General features: G+C 41.7%; 1 protein-coding gene across 1 annotated transcript in view; it reads left to right on the forward strand.

Annotated features, from left to right (window-relative positions):
• SLC25A17 (solute carrier family 25 member 17) overlaps window positions 1-22,171 on the forward strand; it is a 33,169-nt gene extending 10,998 nt beyond the window's left edge. The window contains exons 3-9 of the mRNA XM_066257242.1: window positions 645-711; window positions 2,432-2,583; window positions 12,786-12,902; window positions 14,465-14,610; window positions 14,697-14,792; window positions 17,170-17,252; window positions 20,816-22,171. Coding sequence (XP_066113339.1) covers window positions 645-711; window positions 2,432-2,583; window positions 12,786-12,902; window positions 14,465-14,610; window positions 14,697-14,792; window positions 17,170-17,252; window positions 20,816-20,963 — 809 coding nt within the window. The 3' untranslated portion in view covers window positions 20,964-22,171. The remainder of the gene's footprint in view (window positions 1-644; window positions 712-2,431; window positions 2,584-12,785; window positions 12,903-14,464; window positions 14,611-14,696; window positions 14,793-17,169; window positions 17,253-20,815) is intronic.
• The last annotated feature ends 4,103 nt before the right edge of the window (window positions 22,172-26,274 follow it).

The following is a 26,274-nucleotide window of genomic DNA, read 5'->3' on the forward strand; positions in this document are numbered from 1 at the left end:
AACTTAAGTTTTAATCCTGACTTCGGTGCCAACTATGTGTCCTTCAAAGTTTTTGTGTCTGTAGCTGCTTCTCTAAAAGGGAAATAGTAGGCCTGACCAGGCAGTGGTTCAGTGGATAGAGCATCAGCTTGGGATACTGAGGTCCCAGGTTTGAAATTCTGAGGTCACCAGCTTAAACGTGGGCTCATGTGGCTTGAGCCTGGGATCATAGATGCGACCCCATGGTCGCTGGCTTGAGTGCAAAGGTTGCTGGCTTGAAGCCCAAGGTCACTCACTGGCTTGAGCATGGGGTCACTGGCTCAGCTGGATCCCCCTGGCCAAGGCACATCTGTGAAAGTAATCAGTGAACAACTAAGATGCTGCAGCTATGAGTTGATTCTTATCTCGTTCCCTTCCTGTCTGTCCCTCTCTCTCTATCTCTCTCTCTGTCAAATTAAAAATAAATAAAGGGGAGATAGTAGTTTACTTCCTCTCTACTTTATAAGATGTTAAGATAAAAATGAGAATATATAACTTGGGGGAAAAGACAAGAGAGCCTTACAAATATAAGAAATAAATTTCTCATCACATCTTTTACTTTGGATATTGGATATTGAATTAAAATGCTGTGGTTCACGAATAATGAATAGTCTTTTGTCTTGTAGTTGATGAGAAAAGAAAGTCCAAAACCACACACATGGTGCTTCTGGAGATCATTAAAGAAGAAGGCATGTGAGTACTACCGCCTACATCTTTGTTTGACGAAGCATCTCCATACTAGATTCATAGGCCTTCAGGTTTTCTGTCCATTCTCACATCCTTATAGTGTTATGAATTTGTAATTGCCGACTTGTAAGTACATAGTTATTTTCATTTCCTTCAAGTTCTGTGGTTCACCATTCTTGATGGTAGAGTCTTTCATGAAACCAGTATTTTGTTTTATCTACAGTAAACCAAGGAAGGTAATAGTTGTTTAGTTCATTCCTATCAAATACATTCAGACATATTATGTGCTTCTTTTATTTTTAACTCTTTATTTGGAAATAATTTCAAATTTTCAAAAAGTTGCAAAACTGAAGAGTATAGCGAATATGAGTAAGTGCTTTAAAACCCAGATACACCTATTGTTAACACTTTTTTCATTTATTTTGCCACTTGCTCAGGCGTTCACCATTCCTTCTCTTTTCCCTCCCTTTTTCTCTTTATTACACACACACCACACATGCCACTTACAGATTTTTTCCAGATAATTTGAGAATAAGTTTGATACCATATATCAAAACCCTTTACTACTATGACATTGACATTTTTAAAGAATATAGTCAGTTCTCCTCCCCCTTTTTAAAAATTAAAACGCTTCTCATTTTAAGTTTGCCTCATGTTTCTTCATGATTAGATTGAGACTGTGCATTCTGGGCCAGAATAATGCATAGGTGATACTGTGTGCTTTTCAGGGTATCACAACTGGAGACATATTGTCCAACGTATCTTCCTTGGTTAGTGATGATTTTTTAGATTTGATATAGCCACTGAATAATTTTATTTTTCCTCTGTTGCTACTATAAGCAGTCTATGAGGAGATTCTGTATTTAGTATCAGTATCAGCTCAGAAATTTCTGTTTCATCAGTAATTTACAACTGGTTACTATACTTTATTATTTTGGTGCTCAGATTGCTCCAGGTTTGGCCAGTGGGAACCTCTTAGTCTGGTTCCTGTGCCCTTACAATATGCCTCCGTCACTTTCTTTGCACATTTTTTTTTTTTTTTTACAGAGACAGAGACAGAGAGAGGGATAGACAGGGACAGACAGACAGGAATGGAGAGATGAGAAGCATCAATTATTAGTTTTTCATTGCACATTATGACACCTTAGTTGTTCATTGATTGCTTTCTCATATGTGCCTTGACCGTGGGCCTTCAGCAGACCGAGTAACCCCTTGCTCGAGCCAGTGACCTTGGGTCCAAGCTGGTGAGCTTTGCTCAAATCAGATGAGCCCGTACTCAAACTGGCGACCTTGGGGTCTCGAACCTGGGTCCTCGGCATCCCAGTCCCACACTCTATCCACTGTGCCACTGCCCGGTCAGGCATCTTTGCACATATTTTTTATATTTACTTCATTTTGATTGTTCTTGTCCTGTAATAAAATGTGAGTAATGCTGTATTAACTAAGAGCCATGAGGAAATTGTCTTTATTTTACATAATAATTAATAAAGGAAAGCAGTAAATTAGCCATTGAATGTGTTTCTTTGGCATCATTAGTGCTGGAAAGGATTTCTTGGTTTGGGCGTCCTTCAGAATGTAAGATGTGTATGTAGATAGTATGGAATTCCTTGTAGTGTAGGAGTGAACTTGACAATATGTGAATGATGATCAGCCTTTCCTAGGACTTTGCCCATTTCTATGGCTTTTGTCCAACATCTTTACTTTGCTTATTGTGTTTTTTCCCTAGCCTGGCCCCATATCGAGGGTGGTTTCCAGTTATCTCCAGTCTCTGCTGCTCCAATTTTGTCTATTTCTACACTTTTAATAGCCTCAAAACAGTCTGGGTCAAAGGTCAACGTTCTACTACTGGAAAAGATCTGGTAGTTGGATTTGTTGCAGGTAACAAGGTTTTCTGAGTATAAAATATATTTATATTTTAACATTTGTCTTGTCCAAATATCCTCTAAGAAGTTATTTTAGCACAAAGTTATGCTACAAAGAATATTGTTTTCTGACATGTGTGTTTGTGTTAAAAGCACATAACAAAATTTACCATCTTAAAATTTTTTAAGTGTATATACTTCAATAGTAAGTTTATGCACATTGGTGTGAAACAGATCTCCAGAACATTGTCATCTTATAAATGCAAAACATTAGACCCATTAAATAAAAACTTCCCTTTCAAAAAAACAAACAAACAAAAAACTTCCCTTTCCCCTTATCCCTGGTAACCACCATTCTACTTTCTGTTTCTATGAATTTAACTACTTTAGATACCTCATATAAGTGGAATCATACAGTATATGTGTCTTTGTGGCCAGCTTATTTCACTCTGCATAATGTCTTCAAGGTTCATCCATTTTGTAGGATATAACAGCGTTTCCTTCTGTTTTAAGGCTGCTAATAATATTTTATTATACATATATACCACATTTTGTTTATCCATTCCTCTATTGATGGATATTTAGGTTGTTTTTACCTCTTGGCTACTGTGAATAGTTGCTGATATGAACATGGGTTGTGCAAATACCTCTTTGAGTCCCTGCTTTCAGTTATTTTGTATATATACCCAGAAGTAAGATTGCTAGATCACACAGTCTTTTTTAAATTTTTGGGAGGAACCACTGTACTGTTTTCTACAGCAGAAATGCTATTTTATAATCCCTCCAGCAGTGCATAGGGGTTCAAGTTTATTCACATCCTCATCACTTGTTATTTTCTTTTTTTTTTTTTTTTTTTTTTTTTTTCTTACAGGGACAGAGAGAGTCAGAGAGAGGAATAGATAGGGACAGACAGACAGGAACGGAGAGAGATGAGAAGCATCAATCATCAGTTTTTCGTTGCGACACCTTAGTTGTTCATTGATTGCTTTCTCATATGTGCCTTGACCATAGAGCTACAGCAGACTGAGTGACCCCTTGCTCTAGCCAGCAACTTTGGGTCCAACCAAGCTGGTGAGCTTTTTGCTCAAGCTGGCGACCTCGGGGTCTCGAACCTGGGTCCTTCCGCATCCCGGTCCGACACTCTATCCACTGCGCCACCACCTGGTCAGGCACTTGTTATTTTCTGGGTTTTTTTTTTTTTTTTATAGTAGCCATTCATCCAAATGAATGAATGTAAAGCAACATTTCCCTGTAGTTTTGATTTGCATTTCTCTGATGGTTAGTGATTTTGAGCATCATTTGCTTGTTGGCCTTTTATAAATCGAATTATTTGTGTTTCTTTGTTTTTATCAAGAGAGACAGAGACAGAGAGAGGGGCAGATAGGGACATACAGGAAGGGAGAGAGAGAAGTATCAACTCATGGTTGTGGCACTTTAGTTGTTCATTGATTGCTTTTCATATGTGCCTTGACTGGGGGCTCCAGTAGAGGCAGTAACCTCTTCACTCAAGCCAGCGACCATGGGGTTTTGAACTTGGGTCCTCAGCATCCCAGGCCGATGCTCTATCCACTGCGCCACCGCCTGGTCAGGCATCTTTACCTTTTTCTAGACAGTGAACTGCTTCAAGGCAGAGATTACATTTTTGTAATTTCTGCATTCCCAGTGTTTTAACACAGTGCCTAATACATGTAAGTTTCTGATTAATTATTGAATAAATGAATGAAATTTAATGGACTGCTTCTGTAATTTGCATTTTACTAAGTGGCAACTCGAGTCTTCTAGTTGCCCTACTAAAAATCTTGAATTTATCCCTTTTTTCTCTGACCCCATCCCTAATCTATGAGCAAATCCTTTTGTCTCTTCATATTCTGTCTAGCATGTCACCAGTACAGCCTGAGCTTAAACACCATAAAAATCTTGACTGGATTATCTTCAGAGCCTCCTGACTGATGTCCTGTTTTATTGTTTGTCCCCTTCAGTCTATATTCAACACAACAGCCATGTGATAATGTTAAAACAATAAGCAGGATCATATTATTTCTTTTTTCAAAGCTCTTTAGTTGTTTTCCATCTTGCACAGAGTAAAGCCAAAGTCCTTACTTTGTCCTCCAAAGCCCTGTAGACTGGCCCTCCTAGTGTTCTCTTCACTCACACCACTGCAGCCACACTGGTCTAGACTCCCTTGAACATTCCTGGTGTGCTTCTGCCTCAGGGCCTATGTACCTGCTGTTTCATCTGCCTAGTAACTGCCTGGCCCACTCCATCACCTTTAAAGTCTTTCCCATAAATGGCCACAATGTCTGAAATAGACATCCTACACATTTTATTTCTTTATTTTTGTCTCATTACACCATTAGAATGTAAGCTTCATGAGGTTAGCTATTTTATTTTTATTTACTGCTGTATTATCAGCACCTAAAACAGGGTTGGTTGCATAGATACTAGACACAATATATATTTGACAGAGCCAATCATGAATGAAGGACTTGCAGAAAAGGGACTGTGCTTGTTTATAGTGACCAAAGGAACTGGGTCAGGGTCACAATACACATAAAGTCATTTCAGAATTGCAAATTCATGCCTTAAGTAAAAATCTCTCTTAAGTAAGAGATATTCATATATGTTTCCAGTTGTTTAAGAAGATAGATTTAATATCAATAACTATAGATCATTGTAAAAAATAGATCATTGGGCCTTACCAGGCGGGGGTGCAGTATATAGAATGTCGGACTGGGAAGCAGAGGACCCAAGTTCAAGACCCCAAGGTCGCCAGCTTGAGCGCGGGCTCGTCTGGTTTGAGCAAAGCTCACCAGCTTGGACCTTCTGTCAATGGCTCAAGAAAGGGGTTACTCAGTCTGCTGTAGCCCCACGGTCAAGGCACATATGAGAAAGCAATCAATGAACAACTAAGGTCTAGCAATGAAAAACTAATGATTGATGCTTCTCATCTCTCTTCGTTCCTGTCTGTCTGTTTCTATCTATCCCTATCTCTGACTCTCTCTCTGTCTCTGTTAAAAAAAACAACAACAAAAACTCACCAGCTTGAGCCCAAGGTTGCTGGCTCAAGCAAGGGGTCACTCGGTTTGCATAGCTCCCCTGTCAAGGCACATATGAGAAATCAATCAATGAACAACTAAGGAGCTGCAATGAAGAATTGATGTTTCTCATCTCTCTCCCTTCCTATCTGTCTCTATCTGTCCTTCTCTCTGACTCTCTCTGTCTCTGTCACACACACACACACAAAAGATTATTGGGGTGAGTGAATTTCTGTCTTTAGAAAGTTTCAAAAATAAGGTGAATAATCACTTGGTGATTGGATTAGAACAGTGGCTCTCAAATGAGGCTGATTTGACTCACAGGGAACAATATGGCAAATGTCTGGAGATATTTTTTGGTTGTCACAACTAGCGTGTGTGGTACTGGCATCTAGTGGGTAGAAGCCGGGGATACTACTAACTAACTTACACCCCTCACACACACCCAGATAAAGGATTATCTAGCCCAATATGTCAGTAGTGTCACAGTTGAGACCCTTGGTCAAATGAATTTCTGAAGCCCTGGCCGGTTGGCTTAGTGGTAGAGCGTCGGCCTGGCATGCTGGAGTCCCGGGTTCAATTCCCAGCCAGGGCACACAGGAGAAGCACCCATCTGCTTCTCCACCCCTCACCCTGTCCTTCCTCTCTATCTCTCTTTTCCCCTCCCGCAGCCAAGGCTCCATTGGAGCAAAGTTTGCCCGGGCACTGAGGATGGCTCTATGGCCTCTGCCTCAGGTGCTAGAGTGGCTCTGGTTGCAACAGAGCGACATCCCGAATGGGCAGAGCGTCGCCCCTGGTGGGCGTGCCGGGTGGATCCCGGTCGGGTGCATGCGGGAGTCTGACTGCCTCCCCGTTTCCAACTTCAGAAAAATACAAAAAAAAAATTTCTGAAGGTAGGGAATTTCTTGGAAGTTATTTTTGTGAGTTTAAAACTCCTAACATGTTTTTATATCTTAATACCTATGCATTCTTACAATAATTAGAATGGCCTTTTCTTTCTCCTGTCAGCCCTGTCATTGTATTATAATCACTGTAGAAATAAGTTTCATTATTTCTAAGGGAAACTAGGAACAGTACAGGAGTGGGCAAAAATAGGTTTACGTTTGTGAGTACACAAAACAGATTTTATTTTTGTGTTATCATAACTTGCTGTCTTTTTCCATACAAACAACTATAAACCTACTTTGCCCACCCTTGTATTGTTATTCAAATTCTGCCTGAAATGTAGGAAATTTAATTAATTAATTTTTACAGAAGAAAGCCCATATAGCTTGACACTCTGGGGAAGAATTTGGGAAAAGAACCTAACAGATAACTTAAATGAAGAAGATACTGACTATTTTTATGAAACTGGGATTTTTACAAATAACTCTTTTTTGAATGCCAGTAGAATTATTATTACTTTTTTAATTTTTTTCTGTATTTTTCTTAAGCTGGAAACGGGGAGAGACAGTCAGACAGACTCCCGCATGCGCCCGACCGGGATCCACCCGGCATGCCCACCAGGGGCGACGCTCTGCCCACCAGGGGGCGATGCCCTACCCCTCTGGGGTGTTGCTCTGTTGCGACCAGAGCCACTCTAGCGCCTGGGGCAGAGGCTGAGGAGCCATCCCCAGCGCCCGGGCCATCTTTGCTCCAATGGAGCCTCGGCTGCGGGAGGGGAAGAGAGAGACAGAGAGTAAGGAGAGGGGGAGGGGTGGAGAAGCAGATGGGCGCTTCTCCTGTGTGCCCTGGTCGGGAATCCAACCCGGGACTTCTGCACGCCAGGCTGATGCTCTACCACTCAGCCAACCGGCCAGGGCCGAATGCCAGTGGAATTATTGATGTGACAGTTCATATTCATTTCCTGTCTTCCAGCCTTAACTCTGGTAATGCAGATTTTGTTCCTTTTGTGTATCTAGTGCATTCTTTCATAGGAAGACAAATGGTTAGATTTATGGCTTTGATCTGCCATTTTCTTTCTTTTTTTAATTTTTATTTATTTATTTATTTCAGAGACAGAGCGAGTCAGAGAGAGGGATAGACAGGGACAGACAGACAGGAACGGAAAGAGATGAGAAGCATTAATCACCAGTTTTTTGTTGCAACACCTTAGTTGTTCACTGATTGCTTTCTTTTTTTTTTCTTTTTTTTTTTTTTCTTTTTTTTCTATTTTTCTGAAGCTGGAAACGGGGAGAGACAGTCAGACAGACTCCCGCATGCGCCCGACCCGGGATCCACCCGGCACGCCCACCAGGGGCGACGCTCTGACCACCAGGGGGCGATGCTCTGCCCCTCCGGGCCGTTGCTCTGCCGGGACCAGAGCCACTCTAGCGCCTGGGGCAGAGGCCAAGGAGCCAACCCCAGTGCCCGTGCCATCTTTGCTCCAATGGAGTCTCGGCTGCGGGAGGGGAAGAGAGAAACAGAGAGGAAGGAGGGGGGTGGTGGAGAAACAAATGGGCGCTTCTCCTGTGTGCCCTGGCCGGAAATCGAACCTGAGTCCCCCGCACGCCAGGCCGACACTCTACCACTGAGACAACCGGCCAGGGCCTTTTTTTTTTTTTTTTTAAAGATTGTTGTATTTTTATTTTATTTTATTTATTCATTTTTAGAGAGGAGAGAGAGAGACAGAGAGAGAGAGAGGAGAGAGACAGGGGGGAGGAGCAGGAAGCATCAACTGCCATATGTGCCTTGACCAGGCAAGCCCAGGGTTTCGAACCGGCGACCTCAGCATTTCCAGGTCGACGCTTTATCCACTGCGCCACCACAGGTCAGGCTGATTGATTTCTCATATGTGCCTTGACCGTGGGCCTTCAGCAGACCAAGTAACCCCTTGCTCGAGTCAGTGACCTTGGGTCCAAGCTGGTGAGCTTTTTGCTCACACCAGATGAGCCCGCGCTCAAGCTGGCGACCTCGGGGTCTCGAACCTGGGTCCTTCAGCATCCCAGTCCACTGCGCCACCGCCTGGTCAGGCGATCTGCCATTTTCATATATCGGTAGTCATTGTGCACATTTCCCAGAAGTGCATAGCTGATTTTTGTTTTCTGTCCTTATGGAAGGAGACTTGCTGCTATAAAACTATTTGTTTTGAAGATTTCAGAAGTAAATAGCAATGTTCTAATTATCCTAGTGAATAATTTCTGAGTAGGTCCATTACTGTTCATCTCTTCATTTTGGTTCTGTTTTCCTGTAAATGATTTTTTACAAAAAAAGAATCATTCAGATGAAAAGAAAATCGATCTCCTATCATTAAGTAGGTGAAGTATTAGTATTCCCATCTTAGAGCTGAAGTAACTGCCACAGCTTGGAACTGGAAAAAGAATTTTCTGCACTGGCTCATAAATAAGCAAACACATTCTTCATCCTTCAGCCTTATCCGTTGTGCATTAGTAAGAGTTGGAATTGCTCATCATGACCATTTATAGTTGTTTTCCAACATGAAATGTTGTCCTTTGCTTGATAACATGGGTTGTAAGTTTCTAGCAAAGTTTTGAGTCCTCAAGTATTTTGCATGTCTTTTCTCAGAACTCATAAAATTACAGTGCTTAAAAAATACCTCTCTATCTATTTTGGCTTAGAGGATAAAAAGCTTTGAAATACAAAATGTTCTTACAAGGACTTGATATTCTCTTTAAATGATGTAGTGTATTTTTGTACTTGAAATTGTCCTTGGTATCCTTTAAGTTTTCAACTCATGTTAATAAAGGGGATATGAAAGCAGAATTTTAAATAATGGTTAAATCTTAATCTTGGCTGCATTCTCTGAAATTTTTGAGTGTGCCTACCTCTTTAATAGAACATGAAGGAAATTTGTTTTCTTTTTTTGTTTATTTTATTGATATTAGAGAGAGAGGAAGGGAGAGAGAGGAACATTGATCTGTTCCTGTATGTGCCCTGACTGGAGATCGAACTGTCAACACTTTTGCTTCAGGACAATGCTCTAACCAACTGCATTATCCAGACAGGGCAGAAATTTGATTTCTAAAGATTTTTGTTTTGTGCCTGACCAGGCGCTGGCACATTGGATAGAGTGTTGGACTGGGATGCGGAGGACCCAGGTTCGAGACCTCAAGGTCGCCAGCTTGAGCATGGGCTCATCTGGCTTGGGCAAAAAAAGAAAAAAAGCTCACCAGCTTGGACCCAAGGTCGCTGGCTCGAGCAAGGGGTTACTTGGTCTGCTGAAGACCCGCAGTCAAGGCACATATGAAAAAGCAGTCAATGAACAACTGAGGTCTCGCAACGAAAAACTGATGATTGATGCTTCTCATCTCTCTCCATTCCTGTCTGTCTGTCCGTTATCTATCCCTCTCTCTGACTCTCTCTGTCCTTGTTAAAAAAAAAAAAAAGATTTTTGTTTTGTTTTGTTTTAGTGAGAGGAGGGGAGATAGAGAGACACACTCCCACGTGCGCCTAGACTAGGACCCACCTGGCAACCCCTGTTTGGTGCAGATGCTCAAATCAGCTGAGCTATCCTCAGCATCTGAGGCTGATGCTTGGACCAGCTGAGCTGTCCTCAGCACCCACGGCTGACACTTGAACCAGTCAAGCCACTGGTTGTGAGAGAGGAAGAGAGAGAGAAGGGGGAGAGGGAGGGAAAGAGAAGCAGATGTTACTTATCTGTTTGCCCTGACCAAGGATCAAACCTGGAACATCCACATGCCAGGTGATGCTCTCTATACTGAATCATACTGAATCAACCAGTCAGGGCTCTTTTAAAGACTTTTTTTTTTTTTTTCAGGGAAACCCAGGCTTTCACTTTATTATTACCTTTTTTTTTTTTTTTCTTTTTTTTTTCTGAAGATGGAAACGGGGAGAGACAGTCAGACAGACTCCCGCATGCGCCCAACCGGGATCCACCCAGCACGCCCACCAGGGGCCACTCTCTGCCCACCAGGGGGCGATGCTCTGCCCCTCTGGGGTGTCGCTCTGTTGCGACCAGAGCCACTCTAGCGCCTGGGGCAGAGGCCAAGGAGCCATCCCCAGCCCGGGCCATCTTTGCTCCAGTGGAGCCTCGCTGCGGGAGGGGAAGAGAGAGACAGAGAGTAAGGAGAGGGGGAGGGGTGGAGAAGCAGATGGGCGCTTCTCCTGTATGCCCTGGCCGGGAATTGAACCCGGGACCTCTGCACGCCAGGCTGACGCTCTACCACTAAAGACTTTTTTTAATGGGCATTCTATTTCATTTGTTTAGATAGACTGTGCCTGTCCACAGTATCCATGGATGCTTATGATCTCCAGTTCTGAGAGCTCTTCTGTCTTTATCATTTTTTAAAAATGTGGTTTGCTCAGTAACCCTTTGTAGTCTGGTTTTTCTGCCTATTTATTTTTCTGTTAAGTGATGTGTACCTTGCATTGAATCATAATACATTATAAAATCTGGGCAGATGGGCATGCATTGATATTCTTCTATCTTGGCGTCTTGCGCATGAGTGCTTTTTAAAAATGAGGCCAGCAAGAATATCTAGTTAAGACTTACTCAGATTGCCCTGGCCGGTTGGCTCAGTGGTAGAGTGTCGGCCTGGTGTGAAGGAGTCCTGGGTTCGATTCCTGGCCAGGGCACACAGGAGAAGCGCCCATCTGCTTCTCCACCCCTCCCCCTCTCCTTCCTCTCTGTCTCTCTCTTCCCCTCCTGCAGACAAGGCTCCATTGGAGCAGAGTTTGCCCGGGCACTGAGGATGGCTCTATGGCCTCTGCCTCAGGCACTAGAATGGCTCTGGTTGCAACAGAGCGATGCCCCAGATGGGCAGAGCATCGCCCCCTGGTGGGCATGCTGGGTGGATCCCAGTCGGGTGCATGCGGGAGTCTGTCTGACTGCCTCCTCATTTCCAACTTCAGAAAAATAAAAAAAAAAAAAAAAAAAAAAAAAGACTCAGATTATGATCAATGCTTCAAGTGACAATGTATGAGTATGTTGAGTCATAACTAAAGATGACTTCTTGGCTTTATGTGACTGTAAAAATATGACAGATATGATTCCTAAAATTATTTGATAATGTCTTTTATTTTGAGAAATGCATTCTCATAATGCTTCTAAGAAAGAGGTAGCAAAACATTTTTTTGTACCTAATTATATGTGACAAATGAAAACAATTTTAATTTCTTGGCTTTTGCATAGCTTGTTCTTGATTAGACTGTGTTTTCTGTATAGTATGTTTTGAGATTCCTTAAATTAAAGCATTCTCCTATAGTGTTAAAATGACTTTTAGTAAAAGAGAATTCTCTTCTTTAGGATTGCAACTCTTGGTTCTTCACTAGCATGGCTAGATCCAGATAGCTCTATGTATGGTTGTTTGCTGAATTTGTTCCTTGGTATATTTGTTCAATATTTTTAAACAAATATTTATAAAGTATATGCCATGTGTATCAGGCACTTTGTTACAATTCTATCTGGTTGTTTTTTTTTAAATCATTTCAGGACTGATGAGGAATATATTAATGTCTTCAAGATGGTGTTAAATTGGGATCATGTGTTTTCAAAAAAGAAGCACCTGGCTCATTGTATTGTTCCACTCTGAGGCAACTTTGGGGGGGGGCCAAGATCCCCATCTTTAAGCTTGTAAGGATCATGATGCTTGTGAAGTTGTTTCAGGTGTTTTGTTGACAGTTGATAACTATTGCTTGCTGCCTGCCTGTCCTAATCCCCTAAGTGACGAGTAACTCTTCTACAATACTCTAGTCCCCATTGAAGTACTTTCCAGTGTCACCACTTTCTCCCACTTGTCACTCATTATACCAGATCCATACTCACTTGAAACCACATGAGCTACTTATGGGAGAGTTGTAAATTGTGTGTTTTATTGATGTTGTCATGGAATTAGCATGTGATCAATAAGCTAGCTACTTTTTGTCTCTTACAGCTGTTTTTGAAAAGTGATTTAAAACTATATCAAAATTGCTACTTTGGATGCTATATAAGTAGACAAATAGATTGCCTTCAGTTACACAAATGAAGAAAATTATTACTCTTTTTGTGTGGAAAGGTACTATTGCCAGCCATTTTGCTATTAGCAAGGCATCTGAATTGCTTCTAACAGTAGTGGCTTGTGTTGTACCTGGGCACAAAGAGACACCTTGCCTTAGGTCTCCTAGTAGTAGGTCAGTGGCAGAAGTATAAATGGAACATTTGTATGTAGCTCTAATATAAGACAGCAATGCCTAAAAGGTTACATTTTGCTTTCCTTTGTCTCCCCTCTTGTTCTTTTTAAAGGAGTGGTGAATGTGTTGCTGACAACTCCACTCTGGGTGGTAAACACCAGACTGAAGCTGCAAGGGGCAAAATTTAGAAATGAAGATATTGTACCAACCAACTACAAAGGTATTATTGGTAAGTGTCTCTGGGTGAGTTTCTATGTAAGGGTTTTCTTTTTTCATTGTATCTGGAATTTATTGCCAAGATAATTCTGTATCAAAGACAACTTCAAATCTCAACACCCAGTAGTTAGCATTTGTTTCCCTCATGTGTCTGTGGACTGACAGGGATCTGACTCATCACAGCTGACTCCAGCCTGGGAGTCTCAGCTCCATGTGTCTCATCTCCCTAGGACCAGCTTGAGTATGTTCTTCTCTTAGATGGCGATCCTCAAGAGGGCACACTCAATAGTACAAGCATATTTTAAGCCCCTGTTTGCACTTTGTCTGCTACCATCCTCTTAGCCAAAGCATATGACATGGCCAAGCCCAAGGACAAGGGCTAGAAAAGTAACTGCTATCATGGAGTGTGTGTAGGAGGGGGTGAATATGTCTGAAGAATAATCTACTATACTTTTTTTTCTAGTGTTATCTTTGTGTAAAGATACCAGATTAATATCTGGTATCTGTGAACTCCTGCTTTTTGATAGTATCACTCTGTCAGGTTCTTTTTTCCCATGTTTGTAATGAGAACAGTGATTTTCTTGCAAGTCAATCCTATAAAATGGACTCCAAGAACTGTCTTATCTTTTGTTTTACTGGCCTTTATTATAAAACACATGGACTATCACTGCACAATTCTTTGTAATACAGATTTCCCAGTGGTGATGTGATTACTTAGGAAAATTTGACATTCTGACCCCAGATTGTCAGCAGGAGTTCTCTATGATTAAAGTCTCTAAATAACTTGGTGACTGTCAGTGTCTGACAGTTACCAAAAAGTAGTTAACTGGTGCCCTAGCCAGGTAGCTCAGTTGGTTAGAGTGTCATCCGGTACAGCAAGATTGCGGGTTCAGGCCCTGGCCGGTTGGCTCAGTGGTAGAGCATCCGCCTGGCGTGCAGGAGTCCCGGGTTCGATTCCCGGCCAGGGCACACAGGAGAGGCGCCCATCTGCTTCTCCACTCTTCCCCCTCTCCTTCCTCTCTGTCTCTCTCTTCCCCTCTCACAGCCGAGGCTCCATTGGAGCAAAGATGGCCCGGGCGCTGAGGATGGCTCTGTGGCCTCTGCCTCAGGCGCTAGAATGGCTCTGGATGCAACAGAGCGACACTCCAGAGGGGCAGAGCATCGCCCCCTGGTGGGCATGCTGGGTGGATCCTGGTCGGGCACATGCGGGAGTCTGTCTGACTGCCTCCCCGTTTCCAGCTTCGGAAAAATGAAAAAAAAAAAAAAAGATTGCGGGTTCAATCCCCAGTCGGGGCACATACAAGAGTCACCCCATGAATGCATGAATAAGTGGAACAACAAATCGATGTTTCTCTCTCCCTTCCTCTCTCTCTAAAAATCAATAAATAAAGAAAAGATGAATACCTTAAATAAAAAAAAAAGTAGTTAACTGATGAACTTGCCCCTAAAATATCATTACAAGAAGGAATCTTGATTGAACCTGTCTGGTATCTATTCTGGGTACATTTGAATAGAACTCATCTTTTCTTCTCTAGTTAAAAGATTGTCATCCAATGTCCTTGATTTCTTGCTTAGATGCTTTTCACCAGATCATTCGAGATGAAGGAATCTTGTCTTTATGGAATGGCACGTTTCCCTCCTTGTTGTTAGTCTTCAATCCCGCCATCCAATTCATGTTCTATGAAGGTTTAAAACGGCAGCTTTTAAAGAAACGAATGAAGGTAATCCCTAATTTTGAAAGCAGCAAATAGTAGTCTTCTGTTCTTGTTGTTTAGATTGACATGATTCCTCTTTCTTTGCTTTCCAGCTTTCCTCTTTGGATGTGTTCATCATTGGTGCAGTAGCCAAAGCAATTGCCACCACAGTCACCTATCCTATGCAGACAGTGCAATCGATTCTGAGGGTGAGTGCTGGGGTGCTTCTTGCATTTAGTCAAACAGCATTCTAAAGTATGTGGTTTCTCTGTTTCAAGCATTGTTAATATTAATAACGCAATAGGGTAGTCATTTGGTAGGCCAGAGCGTTCCTCATTCATTTTTCTGTTTGTGTTATATTCTGCTAACCAGGCTGACTATCAGTTGATTTCTTATTTGGTTTGGAACAAAGTTTATATTTGCAATTTCTATTTTATATTATTATGTTTTTAATTTTCATGAACACACTATTTTTATTTATTTTAATTTTTCCATTGATTTGAGAGAGAGAGAGAGAAAAGAAGGGGTAGAAAGTGAAAGAGGGGAAGGGAGAGAGAGAGAAGAATGAACTCGTTCTATGTTGTTCCATTTAGTTGTGCACTCATTGGTTACTTCTCCTATGTACCCTGACCAGGGATCAAACCCATGACCTCGGCACACTGGGACAATGCTCTATCCACTGAGCCATCTGGCCAGGGTACATTTGCAATTTTTTTTTTTTCATTTTTCTAAAGCTGGAAACAGGGAGAGACAGACAGACTCCCACATGCGCCTGACCTGGATCCACCCGGCACGCCCACCAGGGGCGCCGCTCGTCCTACCAGGGGGCGATGCTCTGCCCATCCTGGGCGTCGCCATGTTGCGACCAGAGCCACTCTAGCGCCTGAGGCAGAGGCCACAGAGCCATCCCCAGCGCCCGGGCCATCTTTTTGCTCCAATGGAGCCTTGGTTGCGGGAGGGGAAGAGAGAGACAGAGAGGAAAGTGCGGCGGAGGGGTGGAGAAGCAAATGGGCGCTTCTCCTATGTGCCCTGGCCGGGAATCGAACCCGGGTCCTCCGCACGCTAGGCCGACGCTCTACCGCTGAGCCAACCAGCCAGGGCCCATTTGCAATTTTTTAGGTAACATAATGTCTCAGAAAACACAAATGTGGAGGAGAGGTTCTTAAAGAACTCAGGAAAGTATAAGTTGGCTTCTTCTTCATTCAAGTTGATTTGCTTGGTGTCCTAGGTAAGATTATCCTTTATAAAATCAGAGGTTGATTCCTTTAGCTTATTCAAGAGGAATTAATGGAGGTAATAGAAGAGAGAATGATCAGGTAAATAAGAAAAATAAATGAGTAATAACAAATTAAGAAGAGAGCTACAAAGGAAGTAAGCAGCAAGTGGAGATATGCATCATGGGGATCTTCTTAGATAGGATGATTGGGAATGGGCTCCTCAGAGGAGGCATATGTAAGTCAAGACTTAAAGAGAGATAAGGACCCAGCTGTGCAAAGAGCATTCTAGGTAGAGGGAACATGATATGCTAAGAACTTGGTGAATCCTAAGAACCAAAAAGAGGCCACTGTAGCTGGAGAATGGCTCAGCCTGAGACTAAAAAAGTAGCAGGGAATGTCTAGAGTTTATTCTTAAATTCATGGAAAGACTTTCAAGGGTTTTACACTAGGAAGTGATTGGTTCTGATTTACAATTCTAGATTAGTGTGGCTATTGTGATATATTAGTCAGGCTAAGAGAAAAGATGGGGGTTAGGGGGTCAGGTAGGAGGCGTTTTAGTAATGCAGGTGAGAAGTGTGTTGGTGGCCTAAGGAGAGATGAGACAGGGAGTCATGATCTGTTTTGGAGAATATAATTCAAAGGATTTACTGATGGATAAAATGGGTGTGGTAGTGAGAGTATTTCAGTTCAAAAAATTATTACCTTATGTTAAAAGTATTTTTATTAACATACTATTTAAAAATTGGTACTTAAGCCCTGGCTGGATAGCTCGGTTGGTTAGAACATCATCCCAAAGTTCAGAAGTTGCTCGGTTTGATCCTCAGTCAGGGCACATACAGGAGCAGACTGAAGTTCCTGTCTTTTTCTCCCTCTCCCATCTTTTCTCTCTCAAATCAATAAAAGAAACATGAACAAAAATAAATAAATAAAAATTGGTACTTAATATTAAGGAATTTAGTAGCATTCAAATAATGTATACAATATTTTGACACTTTAAATGTAAACATATAAAGTGAAGAGCATAGACTGCAGTGGTTCTAAATGATTAGTATTTATCTGAACTTCTTAGAGGACTAGAAGTTAAGCCATCATCAATATCTATATTGTGGGTATGCTTTTTTTCTTTCGAGGTAGAGTTTTCCCCATAATTCTCTGTAAAGTGAAAATTCTCATGCTTGCTTCATTGAAATATTTTTTATTTTCACTTATTTCATAGAAATTGAAAATTGGGGGAATTAATGAAATCTACATACTAATTGTATATTTTTATGACTGTATGGTATAAACCACTCCCAACAGAAGTCCCTTTGCAGGTAGAAATTAAGTATTAAAGAAAGCAGTACTAAACAGTCTTTTTGTTCTTCCCCAGTTTGGACGTCACAGGCTCAACCCAGAAAACAGAACACTGGGGAGTCTTCGCAATGTTCTCTATCTTCTTCATCAGCGAGTAAAGTGAGCTTGTCAATGCTTCACATTCTGTCCTCTCTTTCAGCAGTTTTTCTGCCTGAAATGATGGGATTTGCTTAACCTACACTACTGCCTACACCAGGGGTCCCCAAACTATGGCCCGCGGGCCACATGCGGCCCCCTGAGGCCATTTATCTGGCCCCCACCGCACTTCCGGAAAGGGCACCTCTTTCATTGGTGGTCAGTGAGAGGAGCATAGTTCCCATTGAAATACTGGTCAGTTTGTTGATTTAAATTTACTTGTTCTTTATTTTAAATGTTATATTTGTTCCCGTTTTGTTTTTTTACTTTAAAATAAGATATGTGCAGTGTGCATAGGGATTTGTTCGTAGTTTTTTTAATAGTCCGGCCCTCCAATGGTCTGAGGGACAGTGAACTGGCCCCCTGTGTAAAAATTTTGGGGACCCCTGGCCTACACAGTGGCAGCTTGGAAACCTCTCCCTTGGATACTGTGCTCTGACAGTTCTCATTTTAGGGGCTTGGTGCAATATGACAGCACTTTGGGAAATTAGGGAAAAATGCAGGTCGTTACTTTTTATTAGTTACAAATATGCAGAACTCTAGAATGGGAACCCTTCAAAAGCTAATATAGAGATTGTTCTGCCTGAGGAGTGCTCTGTCAATGGCATATCCTGTGCTCTCTCTCATAGATAGAAATATGCAGACATTATGGAGCAGTAGCCATAGCGAAGAAGGAAGGGGAGAGTAGGAAGAGTAATAACAATTATCATAACAATGGTGACAGTAATGATGATAAAAGTGACTAACATTTTTGAGTGTTTGCTTTGTGGCAGACACTGAGCTCAATGCTTTATGTGGGTAGTCTCACTTAATCCTGACACTAGTCCTATGAGGCATGTACTGTCATCATTTCTGTTTCATTTAAAGAAACATCCTTAGAGACAGACATAAAATAAGGCAGGGGCCTCCTTTGAAGGCAAAACTGCTATATTAATGTTCCTAGATCTAAGATAATTTGAAGAAATAAAAATAGAACATGCTTGGAATAAAAAATAAAATAAAATTGGTATAAAGTAAAAAATTAAATGCTCACCATACCAAGTGTTGGCAAGAATATGGAGCAGTAAAGACTTTCATGCTGATGGTTGGTACACTCAGTTTTTTGGTGGCCTTTTCTTTTCTTTCTTTTTTTTTCCCCCAGAGACAGAAAGAGAGTCAGAGAGAGGAATAGATAGGGACAGACAGGAACGGAGAGAGATGAGAAGCATCAATCATCAGTTTTTTGTTGTGACACCTTAGTTGTTCATTGATTGCTTTCTCATATGTGCCTTGACTGTGGGGCCACAGCAGACCGAGTAACCCCTTGCTTGAGCCAGTGATCCTGGGCTCAAGCTGGTGAGCCTTGCTCAAACCAGATGAGCCCGTGCTCAAGCTGGCAACCTTGGGGTCTCGAACCTGACTCCTCCGCATCTCAGTCCGATGCTGTATCCACTGCGCCACCGCCTGGTCAGGCTGGTGGCCTTTTCTTAAAAAGTTAGATATACACTTCCCTTAGTACCCAGCCATTCCACTTCGAGGTGTTTAGTCAAGAGAAGTGAAATTTGTAAGCGTCTAAAACTGGAAACAACTCAGATGTTCATCAGGTGAATAGATACATAAATTGTGATATCTCTATATAATCGAATATTACTGAGAAATGAAAAAAAGAAATTAGCCTGGTCTGTGGTGGCACAGTGGGTAAAGCGCTCACCTAGAATGCTGAGGTTGCTGGTTTGAGACCCTGTGCTTGCCTGGTCAAGACACATACGACAAGTAATCAACGAACAGTTAAAATGAAGCAACTATGAGTTGATACTTCTCTCTCTTCTCACTCTCACTCTCCTCTCTCTGTAAAGTCAATAAATAAAATCTTTTTTAAAAAATTTAAAAAGGGGCCCTGGCCAGTTGGCTCAGCGGTAGAGCGTCGGCCTGGCGTGCAGGGGACCCGGGTTCGATTCCCGGCCAGGGCACATAGGAGAAGCGCCCATTTGCTTCTCCACCCCCCCCTCCTTCCTCTCTGTCTCTCTCTTCCCCTCCCGCAGCTGAGGCTCCATTGGAGCAAAGATGGCCTGGGCGCTGGGGATGGCTCCTTGGCCTCTGCCCCAGGCGCTAGAGTGGCTCTGGTCGCGGCAGAGCGACACCCCGAAGGGGCAGAGCATCGCCCCCTGGTGGGCAGAGCGTCGCCCCTGGTGGGCGTGCCGGGTGGATCCTGGTCGGGCGCATGCGGGAGTCTGACTGTCTCTCCCCGTTTCCAGCTTCAGAAAAATACAAAAAAAAAAAAAAATTAAAAAGGAATTATTTCCTGACTAGTGGTGGCGCAGTGGATGGAGTGTCAGCCTGGGATGCTACGTCTCAGGTTTGAAACCCTGATGTGGCTGGCTTGAGTGCAGGCTCATCCAACTTGAATGCAGGCTCACCAGCTTCAGCACAGGGTCACCGGCTTGAGCGTGAAATCATCAACATGATCCCATGGTAACTGGCTTGAGTTCAAAGTCACTGGCTCTGCTGGAACCCCCCTGGTCAAGGCACGTCTGAAAAACAATGAACAGCCAAAGTGCCACAACTGAGTTGATGCTACTCATTGCTCTTCCTTCCTGTCTGTCTATCTCTCTCTCTCAAAGAAAAAAGAAAAGGAATTATTATATATTTTTTTTCCTTTTTCTTTTCCAACGGAGATGAGGGGAGATGGAAAGACAGACTCCTGCATGCGTTCCGACCAGGATCTACCCAGCAACCCCTGACTGGGGCCAATGCCCTGCCCATCTCGGGCCATGCCCACAACCAGGGGCAATACACTCGAACCAATCAAGCCATGGCTGCAGGAGAAGAGAGAAAGAGAATGGGGAGGGTAGAGAAGCAGGTAGTTGCTTTTCCTGGATGCCCTGACCAGGAACTGAACCTGGGACATCCACATGCTGGGCCGACATTCTATCACTGAGCCAACTAGCCAGGGCCAGAAATGCAAATTCTTGAGTTTCATCCAGGCTTAATAAATCAGAAACCCAGCAATCTGGTTTAACAAGCCCTTCAAGTGATTCTAATGTACACTAAATTTGAGTACCACTGGGTTAGAAGATCAAATGTATGGGAAGACTGAAAATTAGATAGCTTTCATTTCTGTCACTCTGCCTAGTTCCGTTTAGGCTAAAATGATTGAAACCAATTTGCAGCTTTCCTACCATTTAAGAACTAAGTTGACATAACTGGGTTGGGGTAGTGTGAAAGATCTTATGTTCTTAGTTAGATCTCAGATCTTGGCATTGAAATTGTTTTAAGATATTGTCAGCATTTCGCTAATTAATGTTGATCTTAAAGACAAAGGATTCAGTGGCTCATGAATGCTAAACTTTAATCTGTCCTTAAATACTTTTAAAGATAATAAGTACTTTGACAACAGAAGTCTGTCATAATCTCAAACTTCCATTGCTTGTTTTGATCCTGAGGGTAAATCTTTGCAAAGTAGCTGTTAAAGTAGCCTGTTTCTTTGATGCAGGAGTTGATTTTTATGAAGAAAACCTTTTATTTTATTCAAACTTCTTTCCTTTTAGGCGATTTGGGATAATTGGACTCTACAAAGGCCTTGAAGCCAAACTTCTGCAGACGGTCCTCACTGCTGCTCTCATGTTCCTTGTGTATGAGAAACTGACGGCTGCTACCTTCACAGTTATGGGACTGAAGAGTGCACCCAAGCATTGACACACCTTAACCTGTAGAGTGAAGAAAGGTGCTCAAGATAGGGGTTTCCTTATGTGTGAAGAGAAGTGATTCTTTTTTTACTCTTGCTATTTCCACCATGAATTTTTATCCTCGTTGGCTACAAAAGCATTTAAGGATAAATATGGAGTAGAGCCAGCTGAACCTGTCACCAACTTAGTTTTTATGATGGTTGGTTGAATTTTGTGAAGAGACAGCATTATTGGAAACTTAAGATTGAAAGCTCATGTGAGTTAGTTAGGTTTCTTAAGGAGAACAGACTGTTGTATTGCTTTCATGCATAATCTTTTCCAGTTAAAAATTTTTCTTACATTCACCAGCTGTTCTTTCTCTCAGCCTTCCCCCAGGTTCTAGGATAAACTTAATACTATGAAATTCTCCTCATATGCTTTTAATGTCTTCATCTTGGTATTTTCCTCACAAAATAATATGACTATGCTGTGAAAGCATGATTTTATTTTGTTAGGCTTTTTTTTCTGCTTAAAGAAAGGGGTCTTCTTCAGTTACATGAGCTATTTATTTTGTGGGAGAAATGAAAATTATTAATCCTAAATGATTCTCTGATAAACTATTTATAAACATCACTTATTCATTAGTACTTGACATAATTTTAAAATATTTATTTTGAATCAACTTTTTTATTACAAAAGGTTTGAGGTTTTATGTTTATCCAAGCAAGCCTCAATCAAGTCTAGCCCCAATAAGTGGTCAGCTCCAAGGACATGCCTTTTATTAAGGTATCACAATTGGGTTTACAACTAGCTTGTAAAAATCACAGAAAAGGGGAAGGGAGCAACTGTCTTGTTTAGGCTCTGGAAATTATCTTCCTTTGTGGACTGTTAGAAGAGGTGGTTTTTTGCTTTGCTTTGTTTTGTTTTGACAGTAAACATCTGATTGAGGTTATTTCTGTTTGGAAACATTCCTTAGAGTCCTGCTAGTCAAAATGTGGTGCATCAAGCAGTAACTTTGACATCACCTGGGATTTAGTTCGACATGAAATCCCAGACCTGAATTGCATTCTGCTTTTTAACAAGATCTACAGATGATTCGTAACTCACATTAAAGTCTGAGAGACCTTAGTGCACCTGACCCAACAGAAGATATGATTGTTTTCAATTACAGAAACCAAGGCAAAGATTTTTCTCAAAGGAAAGATGGACTAATGTATTAAAACAACTTCTGAAAGAAAACAGGAATTCTATGTCATCATTTACTTTTCCCTCATAGCACTGGTTACAGAAGTAGGACTATTATGTAGCTAGGAGTGAATTTAGACCTCTCAAAGCCACTGAAGAAACACACTTTTTTTTTTTTTTTTTTAATTTTTCCATTGATGGGAGTGGGGAGTTAGGGGGTAAAGCATCAACTCATTATTTCATTTAGTGTGCGTTATTGGTTGCTTCTTGTGTCCTGCCCTGACTGGAGTTCAAACCTCGGCACGCCAGGATGACACTCTGTCCACTGAGCCACCTGGCCAAGGCAAAGAGCAAACTCTTGACATTAATAAAACGGCTCTTCAGGTTCCTATGACTTAGTTTTTGTCTCTATAACCAAACTGACCATTTTTTTATTTATAAATATAATTCAGTCAGAGTTAGAAAGAGTAATAACAAAGTGTCTATGGACTTCAGTATTTAGTTCCATTTTGAGAATAGAAATTTTTCTCTTTATTTTCTCTCTGGCCACTGTGATGATTTCAAAATATATGATGATCAAACTAGTAATGACTGTAAGATCACTGTGGTGTTCTAGAAAAGAAGAATTAGGAAAAGCTAATAATCTGGGGGCTAGACTGAACACTTGTTCCCTATTTAAGACAGAATGGTAGGCAGAATTGGCCCATTACTACTTTTTATTTTACTTGAAGGTTTTTTGTGTCTGTGGTGGGGCTTGAATGGTAAGCACAAAACTGATTGTGACTTTTATACAGAAGAATGGTCATAAAGGTGCCATGTGTACTTTTGTTTTTGTTTTAATTATACAGTTCTCTTTAGATCTTGCGTTTTGATCTCAGGGTATTAGGGATCAGTAAGTTTGAATAATTTCCAAGTCAAATTATATAGTTACAGTGTTTAGATGCAAGGATGTATTTGATGCTTTTTTTTCTGATTTTGTGAGGGAACAATTTAATATTGAGGTTTCGTGTTCCCTATGGAAGCTCATAGACTCACTAACTGAAACTAGGTAATGACTCACCCAGTTTTATAACCTTTGATTAACAAGTTAGAGAAAACTAAAGAGTTTGGAAATTGAAATTTTTCTTTTTGATTCATTATGTATCAATAGTTTCTCTAGAATGAGAGGACTAAGAATCTTAGAGATCATATTAGTATCACTGCAGTAGAAAATTTGATTTCTATAAGTATTTAATCTGTTTTGAAGTAGACACTGATATTCCTACCCATGTCTGTTTTACATTTAAGTTTGAAACACGGAAGTAGGATTTACCATAAGAACATAAGGAGTGGGAGTTAGAATCTTGGGTTTTATTCCCAGCTCTGCCACTGACTAGCAAATTACATCATCTTATGCTTCGGCTTTTTGATAAGTGGAGATAATAATACTCACCACCCACTTCAGAGGATGTTTGAGAGCTAATGGTGTCAGCTAAATCCCTTTATGATCCTGGGAAAGGGAAGATCTGAGTGAAACTTGTGACAGTGTCTAGATTTATGTAGCAATTTTTCTTTTAAAGCTTATATGCTTTCTCATTTTATAATCCCAATATCTCTGTGAAATACGTATGTACAAGTAACAATATCCCTATTTAATTAACAAGGAAATTGAAACAGAACTAATCAAATGACTTGCCCTGTTGGAGCCAGGACTAAAGTGAGTTTCCTGCAGTCTAATGTAGTGATTAAAATAACAGATTATGGAATTACCTGGGTTCAACTCTGGTCCTACTCCTTACCAACTGTGGAAGCAAAGCAATTATTGAACTTGTATAAAACTCAGTTTTCTCAACTGTGAAGTGGAGATCTTGATAAAACTGCCTCATAGTGTGATTGTGAGGGGGTAAATTTCATATACAGAAATTGTTTAGGACAGTGCTTGCCACATGAGAAGAGCTAGATAAATTTAGCTGCAACTATTGTTAAAATATTATGGATGAGGGATACAGATGATTGGATTGATACGGTTCAACGGAAAGCACTCTGCATCTTGAGTCAGACCTAGGTTCTGATTTTTATTCTTTCACTTAATAGCATCACGGCTACAGACAAGTCACTTCTTCACCTTTTTTTTTTTTTTAACAGAGAGAGTCAGAGAGAGGGATAGACAGGGACAGGCAGACAGGAACGGAGAGATGAGAAGCATCAATCATCAGTTTTTCGTTGTAGGTTGCAACACCTTAGTTGTTCATTGATTGCTTTCTCATATGTGCCTTGGTGGGCCTTCAGCAGATCGAGTAACCCCTTGCTTGAGCCAGCGACCTTGGGCTCAAGCTGGTGAGCTTTTGCTCAAACCAGATGAGCCTGCGCTCCAGTGGCGACCTCGGGGTCTCGAACCTGGGTCTTTCACATCCCAGTCCGATGCTTTATCCACTGCTCCACCGCCTGGTCAGGCATCTTCTTCACCTTTGTGAGTCTATATCCTCACCTGCCCAATAGTATGTCCTTAATCCTCAGAACAGCCTTGTGAGGTACTCTTCTATTAGACAGATGAGGATATAAATGTGTGTGCGTGTGAGTGCACACATCTGGCATAGTACATGACATAAATGCTGTTTTTCTTCATTGAGATACAATTGACATAAAACATATTAGTTTCAGGTATACAACATACTGATTCAATATATGTATATGTTGCAAAATGATCACCACAATAAGTATAGTTCACATCTGTCACCAAAATACCCATCAGATAATACTGTTTGAACCAAGAAAATCCAATAGGTTTTCCTTTGGGGTAAGTGTTTTCTCTTTCCATTTGTTCTCTCTCTCTCTGTGTGTGTGTGTGTGTGTGTGTGTGTGTGTGTGTTGACAGAGACAGAGAGAGGGACAGACAGGAAGGGAGAGAGATGAGAAACATCAATTCTTCATTGTGGTTCCTTAGTTGTTCATTGATTTCTCATATATGCCTTGACCGGGGGGCTACAACAGACCAAATGACCCCTTGCTCGAGCCAGCAACCTTGGGCTCAAGCTGGTGAGCCTTGCTCAGACCAGATGAGCCCACACTCAAGCTGGCGACCTCGGAGTCTCGAACCTGGGTCCTCCATATTCCAGTCCAACGCTCTATTCACTGTGTCACCACCTGGTCAGGTCGAGAAGCATCAATTCTTCATTGCAGCTCTTTAGCTGTTCATTGATTGCATTCTCTTATGTGCCTCGACTGGGGGCTACAGCATAGTGAGTGACCCTTTGCTCAAGCCAGCGACCTTGGGCTCAAGCCAGCCACCATGGAGTCATGTCTATGATCTCACGCTAAAGCCGGCGACCTCGGGCTTTCAAACCTGGGTCTTCTGTGTCCCAGTCTGACGCTCTATCCACTGCGCCACTGCCTGGTCAGGCTGTTTCCATTTGTTTTAATTGTGAACATTTCTGAGAGCCTTTTGGTGTATGTCCTTAAAAACCAAACCCAGTAATTTTAAGTTGGGGTGTTTTGTTTTTTGTTTTTGTTTTTTTCAGAGACAGAATGAGAGTCAGAGAGGGGGATATTATAGGGACAGACAGACCAGAACACAGAGAGATAAGCATCAATCATCAGTTTTTTGTTGTGGCACTTAGTTGTTCATTGATTGCTTTCTCATATGTGCCTTGACTGTGGGGCTTCAGCAGACTGAGTAACCCCTTGCTCAAGCCAGCGACCTTGGGTCCTAGCTGGTGAGTTTTGCTCAAATTAGATAAGCCTGTGCTCAAGCTGGCGACCTCAGGGTCTCGAACCTGGGTACTCACATCCCAGACCAACTCTCTATCCACTGCGCCACCACCTGGTCAACCAGTAATTTTAAGTTTTATTCAGTATTTCAATTAAGTCCCCCAAACATTTGTCAGTTAATCAGTAAAATACAACTGGTTCAATAGCAAAAAGTCACCGGCTGAACTACTGTCTCATTGTGGCTCTAGAAAAACTAAAGAATAACGACTTCGTGGAGCCAAATGTGACATCTAAGGATAACTCTCCAACCACTAAAGACCTTTCCACTCCTAAAATAGTTTGTTCTATGTCTATCATTGTACCTGCTACACCATATTTTGAATTTCAGTGGTCTGTCTTATCTCTGTCTTCCCCTAGGTATCAAGTTCTTTCAGGGCAGGAAATGAGTCAAGTAGCAGAGTATCTCACTC

This window comes from Saccopteryx bilineata, chromosome 1, assembly GCF_036850765.1.
Source record: "Saccopteryx bilineata isolate mSacBil1 chromosome 1, mSacBil1_pri_phased_curated, whole genome shotgun sequence".
NCBI lineage: Eukaryota > Metazoa > Chordata > Mammalia > Chiroptera > Emballonuridae > Saccopteryx > Saccopteryx bilineata.